The sequence below is a fragment of the Gallus gallus genome, chromosome 1, assembly GCF_016699485.2.
Source record: "Gallus gallus isolate bGalGal1 chromosome 1, bGalGal1.mat.broiler.GRCg7b, whole genome shotgun sequence".
Lineage (NCBI taxonomy): Eukaryota > Metazoa > Chordata > Aves > Galliformes > Phasianidae > Gallus > Gallus gallus.
This window is the reverse complement of record NC_052532.1, coordinates 143,675,749-143,700,167: the sequence shown is the minus strand read 5'-3', so window position 1 is coordinate 143,700,167 and position 24,419 is coordinate 143,675,749. Positions and strand designations below refer to the sequence as shown.

Genomic DNA, 24,419 nt, shown 5'->3' with positions numbered 1-24,419 from the left:
CAGGAGCTAGACCTTAATTACAGATCTTGTTCCCACAGGAAAAGAGGAACGGCTATGAACTTCACTGCTTGTACTGCTAAAAACAAAACTCATACAAGTGAAAGGAAACACGGTGGTAAAGGAGACAGAAAAAATACATTTGCTACTATCCGATTAATCTTAAAAATGCAGAAATAAAGAGACTAACTTGTTTATACTATTTCATCTAAATGAGAGAAGTGAAAGTCTGAGCAGTAAACTGTGTGGATATATTGAAAACCCTTTTGCTTTGTTTTGCAGTTCACTCCTGCTGTGCCACAGCTGTAAACATGCACATGGGTATATCTACATAATCAGCCATAGGCATTTTCAAAGTTCATCTCATGAGCCTGTCAGTTTTGAATTATAATTTAACAGTGATGTGCTGTGTTGTGTGATCAAAGATAAGTAACTAATTCGGGAGCGTCCTCTTAGCAACAATTTTTAGCATGGCATGCTAAAAGCTGTACGTCTCTTAAGAAAGCACTCTGAGGTGTTTCTGCCTTCCTTTGATTCTAGCCTTGAAGTTAAGAGCTCAAGGCGCCAATACTCTACTACTAGAGCTGTATTTTATTAGACACCTGATTTCTTGTAAATCTTACAGCTTGTTTGGTTTTTGCCCCCTGAATCTTGCTGCAAATATTCCTCAGGCTCTCTTGTAAGAGCCATCACAGTGAGATGTCTTTATTTTCAGTCAATTTCCTTTATTCTCATCCACCCACACCAAAAAATCATCTGTGAACACATATTTTAACCTGCTCTCTTGTCCAAGAACTCACAAAAATATTGGTTAGATAAGAAATTTCCCAGCATGTTGTGAATACTTTTCAGATTTCCTCTGTCTGTAAAGCTACCTTTCTGCCACAATTACAAGGTTCATGTGATATCATAATTTTTATTTTTTAACCCTTTCATTACATACTTTTTCCACGAATTTAGTGATACTCTCTTCTTACACTTGCACTTTTTGTTTAATCAGTCTTCCTTCTTCCACCAGTAGATATCTTTGTGGTACTTTCTACTACAACAGGAGCCTCGACAGCCCAGGTCTCTCCAGTGGGAGACCCAGAACTTCAACTTACAGCCTGCAGACTACATCAGAGCAGGCTAGATGAACTCTGTGACAAGATCAGTGGGTTTAAATGGCCATACTCCATTTCCAGAAGTGTTAAGATCAGAGAACCCTGGAGAATCACTTGCACATGAAGTTACAGATAGTCATTAACAGTCACCCAAAGTATCATGCTAAGGTGCCTATCAAGTTTCTGTAATTGAAACAGTCCAGATGTTGCTGGCATGCAAAGCATAAGAATGAACATGGGATGGTCTGTCTACACACACATCTACCCATACATTTAATTTCTTAACCTAATCACACACAATGAGGGTGTGTACACCAGGTTAAGGGCATTAAGGTATCCAGAAGTCATTTTTTATATTAGTTTTTGATTTTTTTATTTTGCGATATTAGTTGAGAAATTTGGAGGAGATAGAAATAAATCTGGAATTCCCAGGCTTGACTAGAAAAAAGTGATATAATAGAGATATCTGTTTTGCAAAACTGTTCTTTGATTTGGCATAGATGAAAATAATTTCAAATGGATTTTCATTATGGTTACTGTAATGAATAAACACATTTTTCAGTTATTTCGAGAAGAAAAGCAATGTAAAAAAAATAATGCAATGAAAATCCACTCCCCTCTTCCAACTTAAAACTGCTTTCCAAGGAAGTAGACAACGATAATTCTGAAAAGTCCTACTAAAGCCATTACAGAATAGAACACAGAATGATTTGCTTTGGTGATAGTGACAAATGATGGGTCAGATTGATTTTGAACACAAAAACGGTACCATATTTATAGTAGCACATTTTTGGAGAAAGAAAAAAAAAATGATGAAAGTTGATGAACTACTTTACAAGTAAGTGTGTATATTACACACTTTCTATCACTTCAGTAGGTATGGAGTACAGAAATGCTTTCTAAATCTGGGAGAAAATGGAGGACCACAAAGGAAGAAAAGAGTCAAATCTGCCAGCAGAATCCCACATTTTAATTCCATTCTATTTTTTCTGTCAACTACAATGCAAAAGAGATGTGAAACGTTTCGGAAGCTTCCACATTGTTCACAAGAGATGTGAAAGTTTCGACATTGTCATCTGGAGGAGTGGAAGTGCATCCTCCTATGCAGTAGTACCTGTAAAATGTTTGGTCAAGTTTCCTTTTGTTTTACAAAGAAAAGGAAGGTATACATGGAAGGTCTACATTTAAATGCAACCAGTCATTCCAAGCTTGTTTTAAGGATATTTTTAAGATTTGTGCATACAAAAATGAGGTTGCCTTGGCAACGGTAACTATAGGAAGCAAGAGTAATTACTTTCACAAAATCCTACGTGGTGCTTTCTCCCTCTTAATAGGAATGTGTAAATACCTTGCTTTAAGCTACATTTGTCAAAAATACTCATCATTGATTCTACCCTTGAGGCATAGAAATCCAAAAGTACATGCTTAAAGCAGGTTAAACAGTCCAAAAACAATTTGCAAAAACCTATTTCAATTCAAAAGGTAAAGTCAGATCACTCATATTTGCTCTTGGAGTGAAGGGAAAAGTTGGAAAAAAACAAACCTTTCAATTTTCATATCGCAAAATCATATTGAATAAAATTCACCTATCTTAAAACACAACCAGCAAGGGCTAACTTCTGTGAACAGCAATGAGACAAAGTAAAGACTACAATTCAATATACTTAAGCTATAGTCATGTAAACAGACATACTAAGACCTACTAAATCACTGCACAGCTCTGCACTGCACACTGTGGACCTATGTATGTGGCTGGAACATGCTTAAGGTCTCCTCTCATCTCTTCATTACATGAGAGAAATATCACTTATTTCCCTGGCACAGTGTTTGAGATCCATCATTAATAATATTCGGCATAGTTCTGCTGACCCCTAGGATAATCAGTTAATAACTTATCCAATAACTCTTCTGTGCTTGCTAGAGTAGATGGTGTACATATAGGCTTGATCCCATCCCGTAGCTTTCTTTGTTTGATGAACAGCCCTTTCAGGCTGTGCTGTTCATCTTTGGTTTACCAATGCCATAGACTACACTGGCCACAGGAAGGAGTCCTTACATTGCATTAGGTATGAAAATTAACAGTAGTTAATGTCTACTTTCTGCCTGCTACCCTGAGACCTAGTTGCAAACCACTTACTATGAAAGCCAAATACATTGCATAGCCACACGTGCCCTCTTTCCTTTCCTCGCTTGTGATTCTCTGTAATTCTTAAACTGTACTTACAAACCCCTTGTTAGTCTTCAAACAGGATTTGAGCACCACATTATTAATTATGAAAATACTTACACACGGCACTAATTAGTTATGCAATTTTACAAGTGACCAAGAAGTGATATCAGTGTAAATGCTACTAGAAATCTGGGAAACCAGTATCTTCCACAACACACATGGAGTGCTTTTCTGACCCTGTAGTTTTGTATGGTGCCAGAAGTTGCACACATTTACCCATGCAGCAGCACCATGGTCATCATCATTCCAAGAAATCCTGGTATTTTTCACACTCAACCATCTATGCCAGTCCGTCTGGGAGACTATCAGCATTTAACATGAGTCTCAAATACATGTATTCAGCATCTGTTTTCTAGTGACTCCCAGACCTACATAGATGTAAATGTCCTCTAAGTAAATGGAATAATTCTTAGATTTTTACTTATCTCCACTGATTACAATTTACCTTGCTTCAGTGCCTGAGCTTTCAATGCTTCAAAAGTAGCAAGCCAATCAGACATTCACTGTGATATTCACAGGCTATTAATTTTCTACTAGCTTCTCACTGATTAACAGCAAGACTAAAAAAATTTAGGCACATAAGATGGATGCATTGAACAAAACTATGTACCACAGTCTGAGTTTTGAAGTTAGATGAGAGAGGAAAATTTAAACCAAATGAGGAACTGCTGTGATGCCTGCTTTAGGCTATCAAAGTTAAGTATAACCTTTTATTTTGTCCTAGCTTGTGTTTGCTTTTATGTAATTCAACAAACCGTATAATCTGAGATTGCTCTTCACAATACTCGAGGGAAGACCTGTAGTGCTGAATACTCTTGATTTACCTTTTGATCAATATATTTGTTTTCCTCAATGGCTGATCTTTTAGAGTGGTCACAGGATGAAGACGACGCTGAAGGAAGTCTTCGCAGCAGACAGCTGGTGTCCTGTTGCTGGCGATCAATAAACTGCTTCATAAAACTTTCCCTTGTGAGCAAACAGAAGATACTGATGGATTAAAAGCCCCAGAAAAGTTAATATTTGGTTTTCCTTATAGTATGTCACAACACATAAGTGCCAAGGTGAGCTGTGAGGAAAAGGTATTCTAAACTGCAGATGTATAAGTGGACAGAGTACAGAAAAAAATAACTGATAAAACATAAATTTAGTTATTAAATAAATGTGTAGCTGAATTAAAAAGTAGATGGCTTGCATGTAGCTTTGAAGAAAACAGTTTCATCCCTTTTAAAAATAATTATGAGAATTTTGACTATTTATTTGCTAATTAAAGTGCTAAATATTTAAAGTGCCTTTTGCAGTTTTTGGCTCTTTTGAGCTCATTACACTGTGAGTTGTTACTGCAATATAAATCAAATGCTGATACAATCCAAAAGAAACATACTTCCTGCAAGAAATTCTTTCTTCAAGACTTCAAACAACATCTGTTCACATAACTGCTCAGAACGCCAGTATTAAGGCACTTCAGCAATTCTGTGCCTCACATATGCCACGTTTAAAATGCAGAAGTATTTGTTCACAACAAATGTACATTCATCTTGCTGTCTTTTAAGTTTACCAGCAGTTTAGTAGTAGTTACAGTTTTCAGCGTAAGTTGACTATATCATGACTAATTTTTATCTGGAGAGAGAGTTTCACATAGTAGAATAGCTTCAGATTCGAAGATCTGATTTGCTAGCTGCAGATCTGCAGAAGCAGCCCTACGATTTCTGTTGTCCTCCTTAGGACTTTGCCAAGAAGAATGAATGGTATTATTAACTGATGACCTAGTAGCCAAGTGTTGAAGTGAGTTTTGCAGGAAAGTGGTAACAGCACCCATCCAAAGACAAGGTCATCACAATGTAACTGCTGTTTGATGATCCGTCTTATCCACTCTTCATGATTTGCTGTCAGTTGATCTCCTCTTTAAAAAGTCACATAAGAACTGATTAGACTGCTGCTTGTCTGTTTCAGCTAAGAACTTAAACCTGGAATGGAAGTGGAATGACAACAGTGTACTTTTCAATCACATTTTATTTCTGTTGGTTCCAGTCAATCTAGTTTCTATCATGAACATGTTATAATGAGTGATAGGATATTTTTAAGGTAAAAATAAAATGTCAGCTCCCTTCAACTTCAATATTAATTTTGTTTCACTTTGATTTTCTATTACCTGCTTGCTCCGTAAGCAAAACGGTTAAGTATTGTTGGTGTTATGTGACACCAGACAGGTTCAGAGTGTATTACCAGTGGAGATATTTCAATACCTTATTTTTGGAACGGTGAAATCTGAAGGAAGCTTGGAGATTTTCACCATTTGTGGCCTGTTCGGAAATTTTTCAAAGATGCGTAGACGTAAGGGAAGCTTCTCCTTTGTATCTGCGTTTGCTTCACTTTGCTTCAGCTATTAAAAAATAATTAAAAAAAAAAAAAAAGGAAAGAATAATGAAAGGGAAAATTTTGCTCTGTGATATTGCAGCTTTGTTTTTTCAGAATACAAATAATAATAGCAATCACGTAACGAAACAGAAGATGGCAGCAAAGAACTACAGAGGGTACATTTCTACCTCAGGAGCATATTGGTCTGTTTGTGCTCCAAGCTGACAAATACTGAACAATACCATGCCTTCAGCTGAAACTAAAAAATTAGGAAGAATGCTACCAGTTTGACTTTTAAAATATAAAACATATTAGTGCTCTATTCAGTATGCTTATTCTTGGGTTTCCTTCCCAGTTCCCTAACACTTTATGAAGGAAATAAACATCAATATTCTTTTCTTTTTAGTCATATTTTTCTGTATGTATTGACAGCCCTAAAATATTAAAACAGAGTGTAGCATTTATAAAGGGAGGAATTATAAAGGAATCCAGACCTCAGAACAAGGAAATAACAGGAAAATTGCATTTATGTGACTATTAGAAGTAATAAAAAGGACTCAAAAGAATGCAATTCTCACACTGAGCTGCACCAAATCAAATGATGAATGTTACATTTGTAAGCATCCAAAAATGGTCATGCCATGGACTGCCACACACCTAAGTACTAAAAAGGCAGATACAGCTACATGGACAGATAATGGATACATCTAATGATATGAGATGAAAGAAATTTGATACGGAGATGTGATTCCTGAATTCTGATTACTAAGAATATTGATCCTGAGCATGTAGCAACTCAATTGTGTCATCACAACAAAATACCAAGTTGGAAGGATTCTGTGAAACACATTCATTTTAACATTTAGCATTAAATGGGAAATTAAACATTTAATTTCCATCCTCCGCTTATTCAAATACTGTGCACCGTTTCAGTAATCACATGACTGATTGATATTATTTGGTTGCTAAGTTCAGTTCTCCTTCCCACACCAGTTGGTGTGCATGAGCTTGGGAGTGTGTATTTTAAAACAGTTTTGCACAATCAACACCTGCAGGGAATACTGCTGATAGGTACCAACTATAGATTTTTACAAAGGTGAATGGAAGTCGAATGGAGCATTTGCACTGCCTCAAGCAGTGCATGCTTCCACAGCATGACACAGAAGAACAACTGCGCTGCTGCACTGTCATGCTATCAGCAACATCACCACTTCCAGCCATAGGACAGCTTAAACTGGAAATCAATTCATATGCGGTTGGATACAAGTTGTCATGTGGACTGGAAACTGTTTGAAGGGCTATGAACAAAGGCTAATGATTAATGGTAAAGTACTGAATGAGAAGAGAAGGGGAATACTGCATAAATCTGTATTATGTCCAGTCCTATTTAATGGCTTCATTAATGTTCCTTTAAAAGAAGAAATTATGACATTAATGAAATTCACTTGATCTTAAAATGTGAAGCCTGCAAACACTGCAATGAACCAAAAAAAGAGACAGAAATAGAAGTAGAGGCAGGAGATAATAAGGACTGAAAATAATTCTGGAGCAAGAATAAGAGCAGAAGCTATATCAGAACTTCTACTTCAGTACAGCATGAAAAAGGCCATTTGGACACCAGTTACACTGCCAGAAAAGGCTATGTTTGCAACCAATTTCTCTTGTTTAGAGATTATATAGTCTTAGAAAATGGCTCAGAAATCTGCAGCTTCTCTCTATGCTGCTATGAAGAGCCTATTTCCAGGCTCTGCTTTCAATTCTAAATGCCATTTAATTGTCTCACACTGACAAGCAAAAACAGCAAAGAAGAGAGACATGAAAACAAAGGAAGAGTTACAGAAACAAGTGGGGCAGAGGAGAAAGGATGAGTGAAAGACTAAAGCGGGCCAATGTTAAAATTTCAGCAACCATAACTGATAGTAAAACAGGAGGAGGAGATTTAAAATAATGGGAGAATTATTTGCAAACAAAGTATTTGTAACAGAGTATCCCCAACATAGGAATGCAAGGATGAAATTAAGAAAGGGAATTCTTAGGCTGAGAATAAAAATTGATATCCTTACAGGAAAATCTATTAGTGTTCAGAGATATCTCTGGAGGGAAGTGCCTCATCTTTTCATTCATACGAGACAGAACTCTTCACATGCCAAAGTATCAGGGTAATGAATCGGATAATCTGCCAGGACTTTTCTGTAACATTATAGTGTTGAAAACCTTTGAGAAGGGGGAAGTTTTAGAGGAAAAAGAGCATTTTGAGTTTCTGCTAGTTTGCTATTAGTAATAAATCATTGTACAAACAGGTAGGTTTGGGCATGGATATAATATGACTCTTGCAGCTATGGACTCCCATTTACAGAAGTACCTGTATGTGAGTTGGAGAGCATATGATAGATTGCAGTGCTGCCTGAAGTCTCGGTGCAGAACAGATCAAAGAGAGCTTGGAGACAGGGAACTGTGTAGCTAAAGTGACAAGCAAGGGAACAGTAATACCCCCACCCAACCAGGAGAATGATCCAAGATAGGCTTATTATCTAGGTTATTTTAAAATAACCTAAATTCAAAGCATTACTACAGAATATCTCCAATTACACATGCTGTGATAATATTACATATTGGAGACCGTGAAGAATATAGCTTCCCCGAATTCTTCTCTACACATTTAGGGTGTAATTGTTGCTCTGCACGACATACATCCCATTTTATAGTGCTGCTTAAATCCTTTACATTTTAACCTTCTTTAACACATAACACATTTTTAAAGATAAAAAATGAAGTTGAAATGTAGAGATGATGGTGAAGAATCTTTCTAGCCACATCTAAACCCAAAATAAAACTTCAGGACGTATTCTCTATGATTTTTAATTTATTACTATTAATACTATTGGCATGGAAATGTATGCTGGCTTGACATGCCCTGCTTGTTTCTTGGTCTCCAGCCCCAAAGAGCCTACTGGGAGCAGTGCACCATTTTGTTAGCAAAATTTCATATAAGGAATTTATGCCCATTTCCCCTATTTTCATGGTCCTTAAGTTTACAAGGGCAGATTTAATGTCTCGATACATACAGTACTATTGTCTACTCTTAGCCAAGATCAGAAGAGCTTATCAGAACAGTATACTTGTAGGGAATAATGGGGAGGAAATCTTAATTTGGGATTCCAGTGGCTCATAGTGGCTTGAACAATACATTCAGATACAAGTTCATGGCACCAGGAACTCTAGATCTGGTTCACACAATTGCTACAGATAAATACAGAAGACAGCTGTAACAAAGGCAAATTTACTGGTGATATTTACATCTTTTTTCAGTATGAAATTATGGCTATGCTTCCATTTGGCTCAAAACAATTTGAAGTGAGTCCCCCAGCCACCTGCGCTCACCACTTGGTGATTTAGTTTGGGAGCTGTGTTGGTAAGCAAAACAGATTGTTTTTGGAGGAAACCCGTAAGCAGTTGTCTTAACTACACACAGTAGTATGAATGGTGGTGAAAGTGGAAGAAGGGAGTGGCCAGGTCAATAAAAGGGACAGCAGGTAATGACTAGTGGGAAAAAGGGGCAGGGTCAGCTTTTTCACATATATGCACACTGGTGGTGGTCAGACATTTGAGTTGGGATGGCTAGCAAAACAATCACTGCCCTACTGGAGATAACAGCCTCCCAGCAGGAAGCTGGCATCTCCCATGGAATCACACTGCCCTAGCCAAGCCAAAAGAGATGCCAAACAAGATCATTCACAAACACTCCATCTATGCCAACTACAAAAGCCCTTTCATCTATGTTTTAGAAATGAAAGTGGTGAAACTTAAAAAAATTGAAATATGTGCTCCGTTTAAGTACTTCAGCCACACACTGCTATGTAGAACCTGAAGAGATCAGTAAAGCAATAAATGGTGGATCTCAGTCTTTTCTATCTTAAAGCATTGTAGTACTATCATCTCACAGATCTTAATCACAGACACTGCCATCAGGGTGAAAGTAGCAAGTTCTCTTCAAGCATGTAGTGCAACTGCTCTAACAGGCAGGAGCTAACAGCTTGGGGCGTAGAGGAGCTCTGGGGTCAGGTAATGTGAGCATGATGACTTGAAAAGTTCAAAGAGCTAACTGAGGTATCTATTCATGTCACCAATTTGCATTTAAAGACAGAAACATCCTTGAAAGTAATGTTCTTGGCAAGGCAAACTGAAAGCTCAAATTTAATACAGTCATTGAGTTTCTAGGACATTGACACATTGGCGAGAACATGCCAGAGGAAAAACAGAGTTAATCATATCCCAGGGGATGAGACCTACCCTTCCGAACATTTTTGCTGTTGTTGTTGCTCTCTGTTTATTTAATTATGATTGAAAGAAGAGCTAGCAACGTGCAATTTGTAAAGAATGAAAGATGCACTTTTCCTGCAGTCTGTGAAATTCACTAAAACGTTGTGTAAATATTTCAATGAAATTAAATGATTATGAAAAATGTAATGCTCAGTGTAATTGCTCAAACTCTTCCATTCGAGTTGACAGTTTTCATAACAAGCTGAGATCAATCATGTCCAAAATTAAAAGCTGCACTACCAATGTACATACAGTTTATTTAGGAAATGGCCAGCTGCCCAGAGTAATTTCATGGTGTGTGCAGAGTTCAAGCCATTGGAGAAAGTTCAGGGGGTCTCACTACAGAATAGTTGTAAATTAATACTGTCTGGTACATTACAGTGTGCTGCTATATACTAACATTTTTTCACTGGAAATCTCTCCTAGGGCCTGTATTTGAAGAATAAAGTGATGATATCATATCTGTGCTACCCTCTTGACAGGATATACTGCGTGCTCCTGCACTGAACGCCTTGAGTGTGATACAAATAGATGACAGGACGAAAGATACTGCAAACTGATATCAGCACCTATTCAGCAGTCATATTTGCCATGATCTCTGATTTGTCAATAGCAACTTTGAATGAAATCAAATTAGCAGTAAATGACATTTAAAGTAAACAAAATCCGAAAGACAGGAGAAATAAGTGTTTTTATTTTCCCTTTTTTTTACTAGTATGAAGACACAGATCTGGTAAATTTTTGGACATGAATGAGAGCTGCACAAAAAGATATGCATACGGGTAAGCTTTCACAGCCATGATTCATTCAGCTTTGGCATAAATCATAGAATCATAAAATGGTCTGGGTTGGAAAGGACCACAATGATCATCTAGTTTCAACCCCCCTGCTATGTGCAGGGTCTCCAACCACCAGACCAGGCTGCCCAGAGCCACATCCAGCCTGGCCTTGAATGCCTCCAGGGATGGGGCATCCACAACCTCCTCGGGTAACCTGTTCCAGTCCATCACCACCCTCTGAGTGAAAAACTTCCTCCTAATATCCACCCAAACCTCCCCTGTCTCAGTTTAAGACCATTCCCCCTTGTCCTATCACTATCCACCCTCGTAAACAGTTGTTAATAAATATATGTCAACATACTTGTACCTGTATTGGATTAAAATTTAAGACAAAGCAGCTGCTCAGTTACCAGAATTTACATCCGTAACTCCATTAAAAATGAAGACAAAGCTCAATTTTATTTGAACAAACTGTATGTAAAAAGGATGGTAAAAAAAAAATCTGAAAATTAAGGTAAAGAATATTGACAAAATGCAGTAGGTTGAATTTGGGTAAAAAAAAACACTTTCAACAGAAAAAAAAATGCGTTATTTATGTCATGGACATGTCAATAAGTTATTAAGTTTGTCTAAAACCCTTGCCTAAATTCATACCAGCTGACTTCAACCACACTTCACAGTATTAGGCTTCTGGTTCCTTTGGGCCCTGAGACACAATTACAATAGTTATTTTTCTATGGATTTTCCAATTTGTCAAAGCACCTGAAATAAAGCGAAAACCTTTATGTACAAATCACCCAAGTAACACTTCTGTGGAAGGAAATTTGGGTTGTGTACTGCCTACTTTGAGAGATACAAGAGCACATGAGTTTGAAAGTTGTGAGGCTTGCTGGGAGAGTGCAACAGAACTGTCTGGCTTAGAGGTGACAGACCTGATGAAGCCTTGTCCAGGCCTTGTCTGAAAGGACTCCCTCAGGTTAAATGTTCCCGTAACTACACTAAAACGTTGTCTGGGAGAAAGCCCAGGTGGATGTTCAGGACAGAGCCATCTATGAGCTAACAGCTATGCAGTTTGCTCAGATGAGGGCTCAGAGCTGATGGTTCCTTTCTAGTCCTCTTTCACTTGAGAGTCTCAGTGTACCAACCGCAAACTTTGCCCTTTGGACTCACCTAAATAAATGGGGGCATTGCAGGCAGTAAGAAATGCTTCCATCTAGCAACCGTAAAACAGAACTTAAATTGATTTTAACCACATTCTGTGGTGCCGTAGGGAATTTTCACTGAAATGTAAAAATATATATATATATATATATATATATATATCTATGATTGTAGCAGTGCTAGCATTCATACCAGAGACTGCACTGTTGATAATCAAAGGGTAAAATAAGCTAAGAAAGTTCCTGGCAGATGGAGGAACAAGATTACACATTTATTTCTCGTATGTACAAGATTTTTTTAATAAACAGCTTTTCTGTGTCACAGGGCTTATATGCTGTGCATAATATGATTTGATGCTGTGATTGCCGCTTTCCAATTGTTCATTTAAATAACTTTTTCCTCAATTTTGCATGAAGTCTCACAAATTAATAAGATATTGAGTAAAGTTTCACAAATGTGTTTTCTTAATAACTTCCTTCCAGTAATTGTAGCTCCTATCAGTTCTTCTTGAACAAATCCTGCTGAAAAGATGTGATTGCAATTCAAACGACACAAAACTCCTCCAGCAAAACTCGGCAAAGATTTAGTCCATTTATTTAATAGAGGAGAGGAATCCTGTGTGTCAGAGAGTTTCCCTTTGATTGAGATAAATAAAATGAATTTTTCAGAGCAATTACTTCATACTCTCTACACACCAGCCAGACTCTCATGTTTTTCCTATCTTCCACTGTCAAAAATTTATTTAAAGAAAATAAAAAAAAGAAACCTGAGATTCCGTATAGTCAGTGACCAGATACAGTGCCCAGGAATGTGCTGACCAGACCAGATTCATTCTTCATGACTTTAGACTCAGGTACCTACTTTAGTTAATTATGTTGATGACTGTTTCTGTAGCCAAAAGAGACGAAGAGACACTTCTTACAGGTCATGGGCTTGCTGCATCTTTCAGACATGCTTATCTTTTTCCACTGACTAAACAAAAATTTTATATCTAGTATATTCATTGAGTCACTTGTGTGATGCCTAGTGCTACACAGGAGGAATCTAGGCCACAGCACCTATGATGGCATTCACCTCAGTTAATTTTAGCTGTCCAAAGTTAAAATACATTGTTTAATCCTCTAGGCACTTCCTACACTTAACAGGAAGAGGGAACTCCAGGTCCTGTAGCTCATCCCAAACTAAGATGGAATAGCACACTGGGGTACTTTCTCCTCCAAGTGTGGAGAAAGTATCAGGCTACACCAGTAGTACACTAGTAATTTACTAGAGTATGAATTCAAGAATTGGAAATAGATTGTCCATATTCTTAAACTGTTAGGCTGCTGGCAAAGTTCTAGCCTGACCACCTATCACTCTCCTTGATGATGCCTGAGCACAGCTTGGTGTTTATCACTGCTGGGAATATTCCCAGTAGGTGGTTAGGAGACTTCCAGTTTAAGAGGTAGGCAGTTTTGGAAAGGGAAAATAATTCAGCTGCATGGAAAAGCCATTCTGTGCCAGCTAGTATGCTTTGACAGAGACCAGATTCTAAACAGCTCTCTCTCTTCATATAGCTGGATTAAATGATTAGCTTAGAGAAGAATCTCCATCTTAGACCACACAAAAATTAGTTTATCACAGAATGATAGAAGTTTTTGAGTTGGAAGGGACTTTTAAAGGTTATCTAATACAACTCCCCTGCAATGAACAGGGACAGCACAGCTAGATCAGGGACAGCACAGCTAGATCAGATTGCCCAGGGCCTGATCCATCCTGACTGTGAATGTCTCCAAGGATGGGGCATCCACCACCTCTCTGGTCTGCCTGTTCCAGTGCCTCACCACTCACTGTAAAAAACTTTTTACCTTATGTCCAATCTAACGGGGTAAATCTGGCCCCTATTTTAAAACAATTCAGGAATATGTATATTTTGGGATGGATAGTTTAAAAAAAAAGATAAAGGAAATGAAACAATACATTGTTATTTTAATAGCTTTTTCACATTTACATGAAGCTTTGCCTCTTTCAAATTAATCATTTTTCTCTTGAAATAAATAGCACAGATTTCTTTGTTTCTGTACAAAGGTTATTGAGTCACAAAAGAATATTCTTTACAATAAAAAAGTGCATTACATGCTCCATTTCATCAGAGGAAATCGCTTGAGACATCACTAAAACTAGGCACCATTATTTGTTATGACTTCTATGTTTGATGAACAATAAGCAGCTAAAATATTTTCAAATGAACAAATGCAGAAGATGCATGAATTCTGCTCTTGTATGAACACAGTCATTCAACACTGACTAGATATAATGTGTTAACCTTTCAAGACATATGGCAAAAGTAATTACAACTTCTGTCTGGGAAGCAAAAGAAGCAGCACTGCAGGAAAATTCAGAGACTTTAAAGTTTGCTCACCCATTCCAGACCCTGTACAAAGGAAGATTTGTGGATGTAGCTTTGTAACTGGCACTTACCATCCTATAGTCAAGACAAACAAATTCATCTACCGTACTGTATTCACAGAAAAATAGGGCCAGTCTGAGAAATTACAATTATAGACAGATTTTCCAAGGTTCTCACCACAGGTAGTTCACATTTAGTTAAAAAAAGAGCTGAAGAGAACCAGACTGACTGACCAAGGAAGTCATAATTTTGACGTCCTATCAGGATATAGACAGTGAAAAGCATTAAAAAAATGCAGAAAGGTAGTGAGGTCATATGGATAAAAGGAACAATCTGCAGTGAATGTGCCTGTCTCTGCTTATAGTATCACACACACACACACACACACACAAAAAGTAATCTTGACCTAGGCCCTCTTAATATCAAAGTATAGGAAGAGTAGGATTTCATCCATATACGCAAAATCTTTATCACATGTGATTTGTGTAGGCTGATTTATGGAGATAGGTCACCACTTAACTGGTGTGGCCCCATGGCATACCCAACTGGATGTATTCCAGAAGTCCCTTCTAACCTGCACTTATCTATGATTCTATTATTTGGTGATAGTTAACTGGTCCAAGATAATTCTTCAATTGCCTTCAATTTCACTGTTGTAAGTCTGCATCTGCCATCTCTTGATATCCTGTAGTTAAATTCAAAATATTACTACACTCTGTCAGATTCTGTGAGAAGGTCATTTATGTAACTTAGATTTGAGACATACATAGTGGACCAAGTTCTGCAATATAATATTCTTAACACTGACAAACTGTAACTAAGGCTGAGAAAAAAATCATTTCTATAAATAAAGGCAAAAATCCGATATATATTTTTAAACACAGAAGACTGTCTTTGCACAAATGAGCTGCCTCTTGTTTATTTGCAGTTTCGTTGTTCGTATCTTGACACAGGTGGCTGGAGTTTTGTTTCATTGCCTTTTTAAAGTATCTCTTCAGTGTACATATTTACACATAAAATCAGTTTAGGACACGCAGAGGCAAACCTGTGTGAGGCTGATGCAAGTTACTTCAGAAACCTTCAAGTTCGGACTAGATGTGAAAGAAAAACTGGCTGCCCTTTCTACCATACAAGTTTGCCAATGAAATTTAACTGGGGCTGAATTCCTGCATTCTGACATCCTGTTTCACAGGCAACGGGTATGGTTCTCTTTGTGTTGTGATGCTGAATTGCTTCTTTGAGAAGCAATATACATATTATCTCCCTTAATTCTGAAATAGTGCTCCCACTTGTTGGATATTATGCAGGAAAAAAAATGCCTGTGATTTCTCATCTTCTGTCATGTTTTTAAGAGTGCCTGATTTGTTTTTGAGAGTCTGCAAAGTTCTCTGAATCATAAGAGGAAGATAAGTGACTTACAATCAGGAACCCAAAACTCTCAAGAAAAAATGTAATCAATTCATCCTTCTGCATAGCTAGATTTTTCAATGAGTAAACCAAGAATTAAATCTCGTGCAAGGGCCAGGCCTCTATTTTTATAAGGGTGCAAAAGTTGTGTACAATATGTACAGGAGTGCACAAATCCACAAACTCCTATGAGCTTAAGACACAAATCAGAAAAGGAAATGAAGTCCTGCGTGACACAAATGAAACCAAAAGCAAATACAGCATGAATTTTCAAGGATGCAATTGCCATCAAAATAACAAATATTGCTACACAACTGTTCTCCTCCCTGCCAAAGACCTACAGGATTTTCCCTTATTTCAGAGGATGAAGCATCTAGAATCACTATCTGCACTAGGAAGCACTTGCATTTTTCCTTAGATATCAACCAAATAAAACAACAACAACAAAAAGATTAGATGGACTCCTGGTGATATAAAAGCTAGGTAAGCATTTTCTTCCCTAGTGACATAAATGAAGCAGTAGAAGCTTATATTTATATTTTTGTTACTGCTATTCACACATTCATAGCCACTTTAACTCCCATTTCTCATCCTTGGAAAGTGTGTGCTTTGACTGATCATCAACTAGAATTTTCAAAGGCTTTATTAGATATAATAAAACTGTTCTCCAAGAGAAATTCTCTTGAATTTACTGTGTTTTCTTGACAGATAATACAGCACTGCATACGTTAGGGAGTGGCAACTTCTGAATTAATACCTAGGTATTTACTATTGAGCCTGAAATGCATAAGCCAGAATTTATGATCCATTGATACTTTTTAAAAAGTGGTAGATAAGGTAAGAAGTGTAAAAAATAAATGTGGAAGCTACAACCTTCAGAAGACTTTCAAAACATTAAGAACTTAGAAGGAAGACTTTGGCACAAGCAGTTTTTCAGCTGATCACATTTTCCAGTTTTGTTTTCTAGAAATGGAAATATTCTCTGTATAGATTTGAAATAACAACACTTCAGATTCTCTGTATATGGCCTGTGAATGGAGGACCAACATCTGTTTTGTGAACTTTCTACCATCTTCTTACTATGACAAAAAGAAGGATTTCATCCATTTTATGTAGGACTTAACATTCAATTTTGTAGTTATTTCCCACTTAGAATTACCTCAAGCACTATTCTCTGAATAATAACACTCTGAGGGCAAGTAAATCTAACTCAGCTTTAAAAAGCTCCTTGATTTTCACACACACACTTGCATATGTATATGTATAATGTTATGCCAAGAGTGTGTTTAAATTAGATATACCAATTATAACACCTTGTTCGCACAATATGTTCATGAAAAATCCCTATGCTGAAACTCGCACTTCAAAGCTGAAACCTCAGCACCCAAAATTTGGAAGTGCCAGGTTTGATGCTACTGCTGAAACTGTCGTTGGCATCTTCCAAGATCTGCTGAGTGCCTGGCAGTGCTGAGGAAAGCACAGAGATCAGGGTCTGTGTTCTGATCCATGCAGTCCAGATAAAACTGGGTTAGGAATGCTATGATTCTTTGCTTCGTAGCTCTTCATTCTGTATTGACCAAAGAATGACTTGTTTAAAAGGGAAAGAAATGTTTAGATGGTTCTTAATGCCCTTAAGGAAGCCTCTGATTTTTTACAGCTCTGCTTCTGGTTTACAGGATGTTTCAGTATGCATGACAACACTTAAGTCCGTCAGGTAAAATGCTTAGAATTCTATATTTTTCATCTCTTCCCATAATGACAGACAAAATGTCTGTACTGATATATCACTCAACATAGCTTTTGGAATCAAGTGCCTGAGAAATCCATTACCACTGTTTGACCTGCCACTATCCCTGGTCTCCATTAAAGGCAGAAGCGAGCTATGTACTTAAGTTCCGTTTATCAAGATTCTTTGTTAAAAGAAAATATTCTTCACACTGAAAAGTACAACTGCATCATAAAGTATATTTTTGCTCCCCACTGAATAAAAGACCTGTTGATAGGTCTGTCAAAATGATGCTTGCATTGCCAGGATAGACTTAGTATTAACAGGAATAAGGTCAAAACTACCTTCTGAATGAACAGTGGCTGTATCTAGGGGAAGTCTGGGCCATTCAGAAAGAGTTCACTTTCTGATACTAAGCTGCTTCACAAGAAAAGATGTCTGAGGAGAGCACTTGAAGACATAGAGGATGCAAAAAGATGGAGCCCCTGAAAAAACTGTTTTGATAAGCCAGCTGAATGCAGACAGGCCAGATATCTTGATTCCTTCAGAATGTCTTGCTAGCATTTCTTTCCATTACGGACAAGATATGGGTGCTGCACTGAATGTAATGCCCCCTGTTTTGTTATATTGGGCCATGACATCAGAGATGGATGTTGGTGGAATGGCAATAGGGGTTGAACCTTCCCACCAATAATTTGTTGCTGTGTGACAGATGGCAGCAGAGTGGCAGTCTGACAAAACAGCATCTGACACGGAAGTGCGTATGAAGCAAAAGTGTGTCACTGAATTCCTCCATGCAGAAACAATGGCACCTACTGACATTCAATACTTGCTGAACATTTATGGAGAGCAAACAGTGGATGTGAGCACAGTGAGGTGGGGGGTGGTGTGTCCCAGCAGTGGCAACAGCAATGTGAAAGACAAGCCATGTACCGGATGGCCTTGCGGATTTTTTGCATGAGTGGAATGGGAGCTCTTGTTCATCGCTGGTGAAAATGCATAGCTAGTGGTGGTGACTATGATGAAAATGAGCATCCTGTAACTAAGAATTTGCTCTACCAAGTAGTGTTATTGTACTGTTTGTGTCTGTTGTAGTTTCTATAGAAACAAATAGGAGGCATTTCCAGAAAATGGTGCTACAGGAATTCTAGAAAATTGTACTTTCTACAAATACAGAAAAATTGAAAAGTTTATGCAATGGATATTAAACATGAATTATTTCAAGATGTGTTATTTAAAGTGCCAAATGTGCTTGTAAAGGCAGAACACTTTAAATAGATTTACCCAGTGAACTGAAAATTTGGTCAAATTAAAAAGCTGCATGTACAGATGCAGAAAGACAGAACACAGTGGAAGTAATAACAGGCATGTAGGAAGAAGAGCACACTGAGGAATCGTTTGACTGGAATGACAACATATAACACAAAAGAAAGGAGGCATTACATTAAATAATTATGTGGCAAACTTTAAGTAGAAATTATTGTTTACTTGTTGGACACTGGAAGTTCCCAAGCCATATATCCCTCTGGAGAGTGACCATCATTCAAGTATGAAATATCACTGATGAATGAAACATTACTCACTGTGTGCTTTCCCTGTTCTTATGCTATTCCATAAGCATATTTTATTGCCCACTGTCAGAGACTGTGAACCAGGAGGTCCTTCCTTTATGATCCAGCAAAGATCTATAAAGACCTATTTCTGAGTCTACAGATTCTTCTACATAACAAATGCCTAACCACAATATCAGCATTTTTGTTTCTCCTCATTACCAGAAACATAGCTAGTGAAATTTTATCCATCATTGGTCAGAAGAAAACTGCTAAGTGACTGTCAGATGACTGCCACATTGGTAACAATCGAATGAGAGCTAAAAGGGAGACATGGGTTACCACAAACTCCCCTACCCCAGAAACCAGGGTTCCTGGGGGAAGGGGCTGCTGAGGGCTTTCCTGTGATGTCAGCGGCCATTATCTTGCATGAGTAATATCAAGCACAATCATACTCAAAGATCAGTAGTTCAAGGGTAGAGGCGCAAGAGGACTTACAGTTGAACTTGATAGACTTGGGTCAACAAAGCAAACGTCCCTAACGAGGACTTACCTTAGGACAATCCACTGCCAGTAAGAACAAGGTATGTAAGTATTGCACACCATTTCATTACTGACAAAAGGAAAATAATCTTGTAGAATTAAGAAATGTCTGGTGAAAAAAACAGTACTTAACAAAAGAAAGCTCATTAGAGGTGGTATGTGGCACCATTGGGGCTCTTAGAACTTCAGGATTATTATTATTTTCTTTTTTAAGGAAAAAAAACCTTTTACTTCGAAAGTATGCATACACATTTTCAGACTTTGGGAATATATTCAACACTTAGATAAAACTGGCCTCATTTTAAACAGGATCTGTTCTTCTTCAGCAACCTGCAAGAATCAGGACACTCTGAAAAACTCTGTATATTTAACAAGTTTACAGTACGTAGGTGTGTGTGTACACCTGCATTCACATACACTCATCCTTGGAAGGTATTCGCTAGAGCAGAAATGAAAGAAAACTTTTGCGATTCTAAAAACATTTGTCCATATGTGTATGTTTGTGAATAAATTCAAAGTCATATGAGGTTTTTGTATGTATATATATTCGAGAGCAAAAATATATATTATGTTTGTATCGTTTGGCAGGAAAACAGATCAAAAATATAGAATTAGGATGTGATAATTAGATGACTAGAACAGAAAAATATATATCTGAATACACTTAGAATGTCTTCAGACCCTTTACTCTTTTCAAATCACAAAAAAAAGCAAATGGAAAAAAGAAGATCTTGTCCTGACATTTCGATTGGTGCTTTCTTTGCCCTGAACATAACTGTTTATAGTATTACCTAAAGGCATCTTCTCAGCATTCACATGTTATTTTTAGTGCAGGACAGAATGTAGCACATTGCAAGCATTCTAATTACTCCAAGGCACTGGTAGTATTAAAAAAAAATTAAAAAAAAAATCGAATTCAGTCTTTTTTAAATAATTAAATGATAGATATTAGAATTCTTTCATATTTTTTTCTCTTTTTCAAAAACGTGTGTGAAATATTTTAAACAAGACTGAAATACACCATTCTCTCCAGAAGGATGTGGTCAGTACAAATGACAGTTGGGCTCTCTGTTCTTCATTGGGAACTGGATTGGATCTTTTCTCCAAGCTCCTTGCACAAATCTGTTCTTCCATCCTATTTTTTAACCTGATGACTGGATTTCTCTGATTTATAAGTGAAAAAGTAATTGCTATTGGCTTGCATGTCAACTAGACACATTTCTATACACATACTGCTTCCACGTATAAGGTCATGAAATGAAACTAATGACACTGAATTTTGAATTACTTCTCTAGTAAAAGTTGCACTCTAACACTAAATTGATTTATCTCAACTGTAAGCAATTAACTAAGACACCAAACTTAGTCAAACAGGTACCCTGGACTCCAGCTACATGAAAGAACGACATAGAGATCTGCAGAATTCTATTTAGCATACATAAGATCTCACTCTGTCTCTGGAGAAGCCAATTCCTCTCCACTGTTCAGAGAATGGATGCAACTGTATTACCAAGGCCAGAATTTAGAGGGCAAACCTTGTAAGTCAGCTCCTACAAGAGTAGCTTCTGCTTAGTCAGGAGGGGACTTTAACATTGAAATGATTAGCTTTGTTATTACTTACAGCTTACACATCACTGGTTCAGTCTAGTAGATATACCATTGTACTTTTATAAGAGTTCCTCTATTGCTAGTAGCATAAACCAGAAATGAATTTGATTTTGTTTCAAAAATGAAAACAAACAAACAAATACAACACCATGAAAAGTTTCTAGAATAGTCTGCCTGGTCAAACAATCAATACCATTTCGGTGTGCTGAGTTGGTTGCACTGTCCCCAGGAATGCCAGTGCAAACCCATTAACTGAGACCTTCATTTTGTATACTGCTTTCAAAGGAGCTATTCACATAAATGGAAATTATAATTCCTGGTTATATGAGAGTAAAGTTCAGTTTGCACATACACATATTTTTCTTCACCACACAGTCACTATTGCACACAGCACTAATGCAAAGGAGAAACAATGAGGACCCCTTTTCTGTTGTACCTCCTAGCAAAAGGTCTCACCACCCTTTAATGATTTTTATGTATACGCCAGCAATGCTTAAAGATTTCAACAGAGCCTGGTACCACATTGTGCCATGCTATATCTGTATCAACACAGTGTATAATGGCCTCCTCTCTCCCCATGCGGGTAGAACCTGAAATTACCAAGACACGGGAAGACTTTACTGAAAAAAACACCAACCCTATTATCTTTGTATGATAAATTTGAAAGTGAAAGGCCAGCATTTCACTCATACTGAACTTAGTTCATTCTTTGAAGTGATAGTCAGAGAACCTCCATGGAAGTAAGGATTTAGTGATTGACCCAGGTTAACACAGAAAACCAGGATTCAAAACAATTTTTCTCCCAGTTTTCACAAGCATACTTAAAGCCTTCATGGAGCTCAAGACTGAAAAGGGTAGTGGGTGATGCAAGAAAGAAATAAATGCTCGAAAAGATTTAATCAGGCCTATGGGCCACCTGTGATGTTCGAAGCTATGCAAGAGACCACTTCTGCTCAAGTGACAATGATAATGTGAGGACAGTCCTAAAAAATGGTAGTTGTAATGATGACACAACACTGTCCTAACACTGTATTCAACATAATAAATAAATAAATAAATAAATAAATCAGTGAGCAGTTAGCTGGCAATGTAACTCACAAATCTTAGCTGCTACTTGATCATTTTGTGAAAGTGTTATTGATATGTCCTACCAATAGGAATACATCACCACTGCAGTATGATGGCCAATACACAGTAAGTATTACCATGGCTATGTCACATTTTTCTAGAATTTATGTTCTCTTGTGAATAGGAAGCTCCATCTTTCAGCTGCCAACAGGAGTTGTTGTAACAGATTTGATTTCGACATGAAGTGTTACTGAGTAGAGAAGATGATCATTATCTACATTGTACTGCAGTTCAACTTAGCTTAATATAACTTGATTCTGTTGAAGCTCCTGCCAAATTCACTTGCACCAGTAAGTCAGCTTTAGGATTTTGCAGTGGTAGATATAACTCATTTTTAGCTAGTTCTTAAGAGAAAAAAATATAGCAGACAAACATTTTTGTATGTCTGTGCACATATACACTCACAACATAAAGGAAGTTTGATACAACAGTATCATACAGAGCAAGGGTATGCGTTATTCCTTTTCAAAGTCATTGTAAACAGGACAAGGTACCTTTCTCCTACTACTCCTGTTCATGCTCAGCACAAATTGCCATTGTCCTATGAGCTTAGGGGGAGCCAGCAAAATCCCATACAATGCATAAGAATATGCTTTCTCTGCACCACCTTAAGTATGGATAAAACGTGCCTGCTGAAACTCTCAAAAAAAGTACAACTTTTAGCAATTTTCCTCTGATAATCTACATTTTTTAAATGAATACTTAAATGCATTACAGACTCTCACCTCAGATTTTCAAGACAAACTCACTTTGCAAGGAAGAAAAATATAACTGGTGTGAAATATAAATGAGGATCACATTAAGGCACTCAAGGAGAAAAATCTTACAGTAATAATTTGTTACAACTCCTATATAAATATATACTCCTGTATAATATACAGCTTCAGTAAATGAAGCAGAAAAGTCTATTCTCCTGGAACTGAACCAAAAAATAATTACCTTCTCATCATTTAAATTAGAAGCATACTGTAAGAATTTTGAGAGAGATTCATCAAATTTTTAAATGAGAGGAAGAAAAAGGGAAAGAGAACAAAGGATGGTCCAAAACAGAGTTCTGGGAGCACTGTTTTATCTGTGTGGGATTTCATCTTATATATCCCACAGAAATCTGGTGCCCCTTGCTTCTTGAATGACTTTAATCTAAGCCTATGATATCTTACAAAGATGTGGTAAAGAGATAAGAGCTGACGCTTGGAAATCTTTTTCAAGGAGCTTTTTGGGTATCTATTGATGCCACAAATCCAAGATCAAAAATGACTGCCAGCATTAACAGTTTTGGTTCCCAGAAAAGCTCTGGCAAGATTTTGAAATTACTTTCAGCTACTGCAAGTAGCATGTTTTCTCCAAGATCATCCACATCTTTTCATGCTTCCAGAATTACTTGATACACACCAGGAACTCACCTAAGATAGGTATTGAATAAATAAATGCACTGTATTTTTCTCTTCTGTCACCCATATAACTACCCAGATCCAAAGTCTTAAGGCAAATACGTAACACAAGGAGGACACTGAAAGAATAGCCCATTAAATACAACTAATGCAGACTATTGAAGATTCTTGCACTATAAATAGCAGATGGTTTGTGTTGCAGACAGCAATGTAACTGCCTTGTTCTGAAACCTGAGTTGTTTATGTTTTGGTTTCCAAGATAAGGAGAAAGGGAGAATCAAGAACTCCCAAACCATCAGAGTGCTCGTAAAATGGTTTACTTTCAAAGGAATTATTCCCTCAAAAAAATAAAAAATAAAATAAAAAAAATTGCTTTTAATAAGCCACGCATTATAGTGTGGCTAGTAGTTCACTGAATATTGGCTAGCTAGCTCTCCTCTGACTATGTTCTATGGGAAAGCAGAGTTCTACATATGGAAAAACCAAACTGTAGAGCCTTGGTTGGTTTATGTGCTTTCTTCTCAATAGAGATGAAAACCATTGCTTTCTAGACTTCCTTTACAGCATGCAACTATATTTTCACAATTCCCAAATCCACATTAAGGAAAAATTTTAACTTCTGCTTTATTTCAATTATCTTTTACTTTGTACAGTGTGGACTTCCTTTTTGTTCTGGAACCAGGCTTAGGAAGAACTTCTCAGCCTCACTTATCATACTGAACCACATAGGCT

General features: G+C 37.2%; 1 protein-coding gene across 3 annotated transcripts in view; it reads right to left on the bottom strand.

Moving 5' to 3' along the window:
• The window catches only part of NALCN (sodium leak channel, non-selective), a 214,682-nt gene that overhangs the window by 44,163 nt on the left and 146,100 nt on the right, over positions 1-24,419 (bottom strand). For all 3 annotated transcript variants that reach the window (XM_040653961.2, XM_015274986.4, XM_015274991.4), the window contains exons 16-17: positions 5,574-5,710; positions 4,155-4,296 (exon numbers count right to left, since the gene is read on the bottom strand). In XM_040653961.2, coding sequence (XP_040509895.1) covers positions 4,155-4,296; positions 5,574-5,710 — 279 coding nt within the window. The remainder of the gene's footprint in view (positions 1-4,154; positions 4,297-5,573; positions 5,711-24,419) is intronic.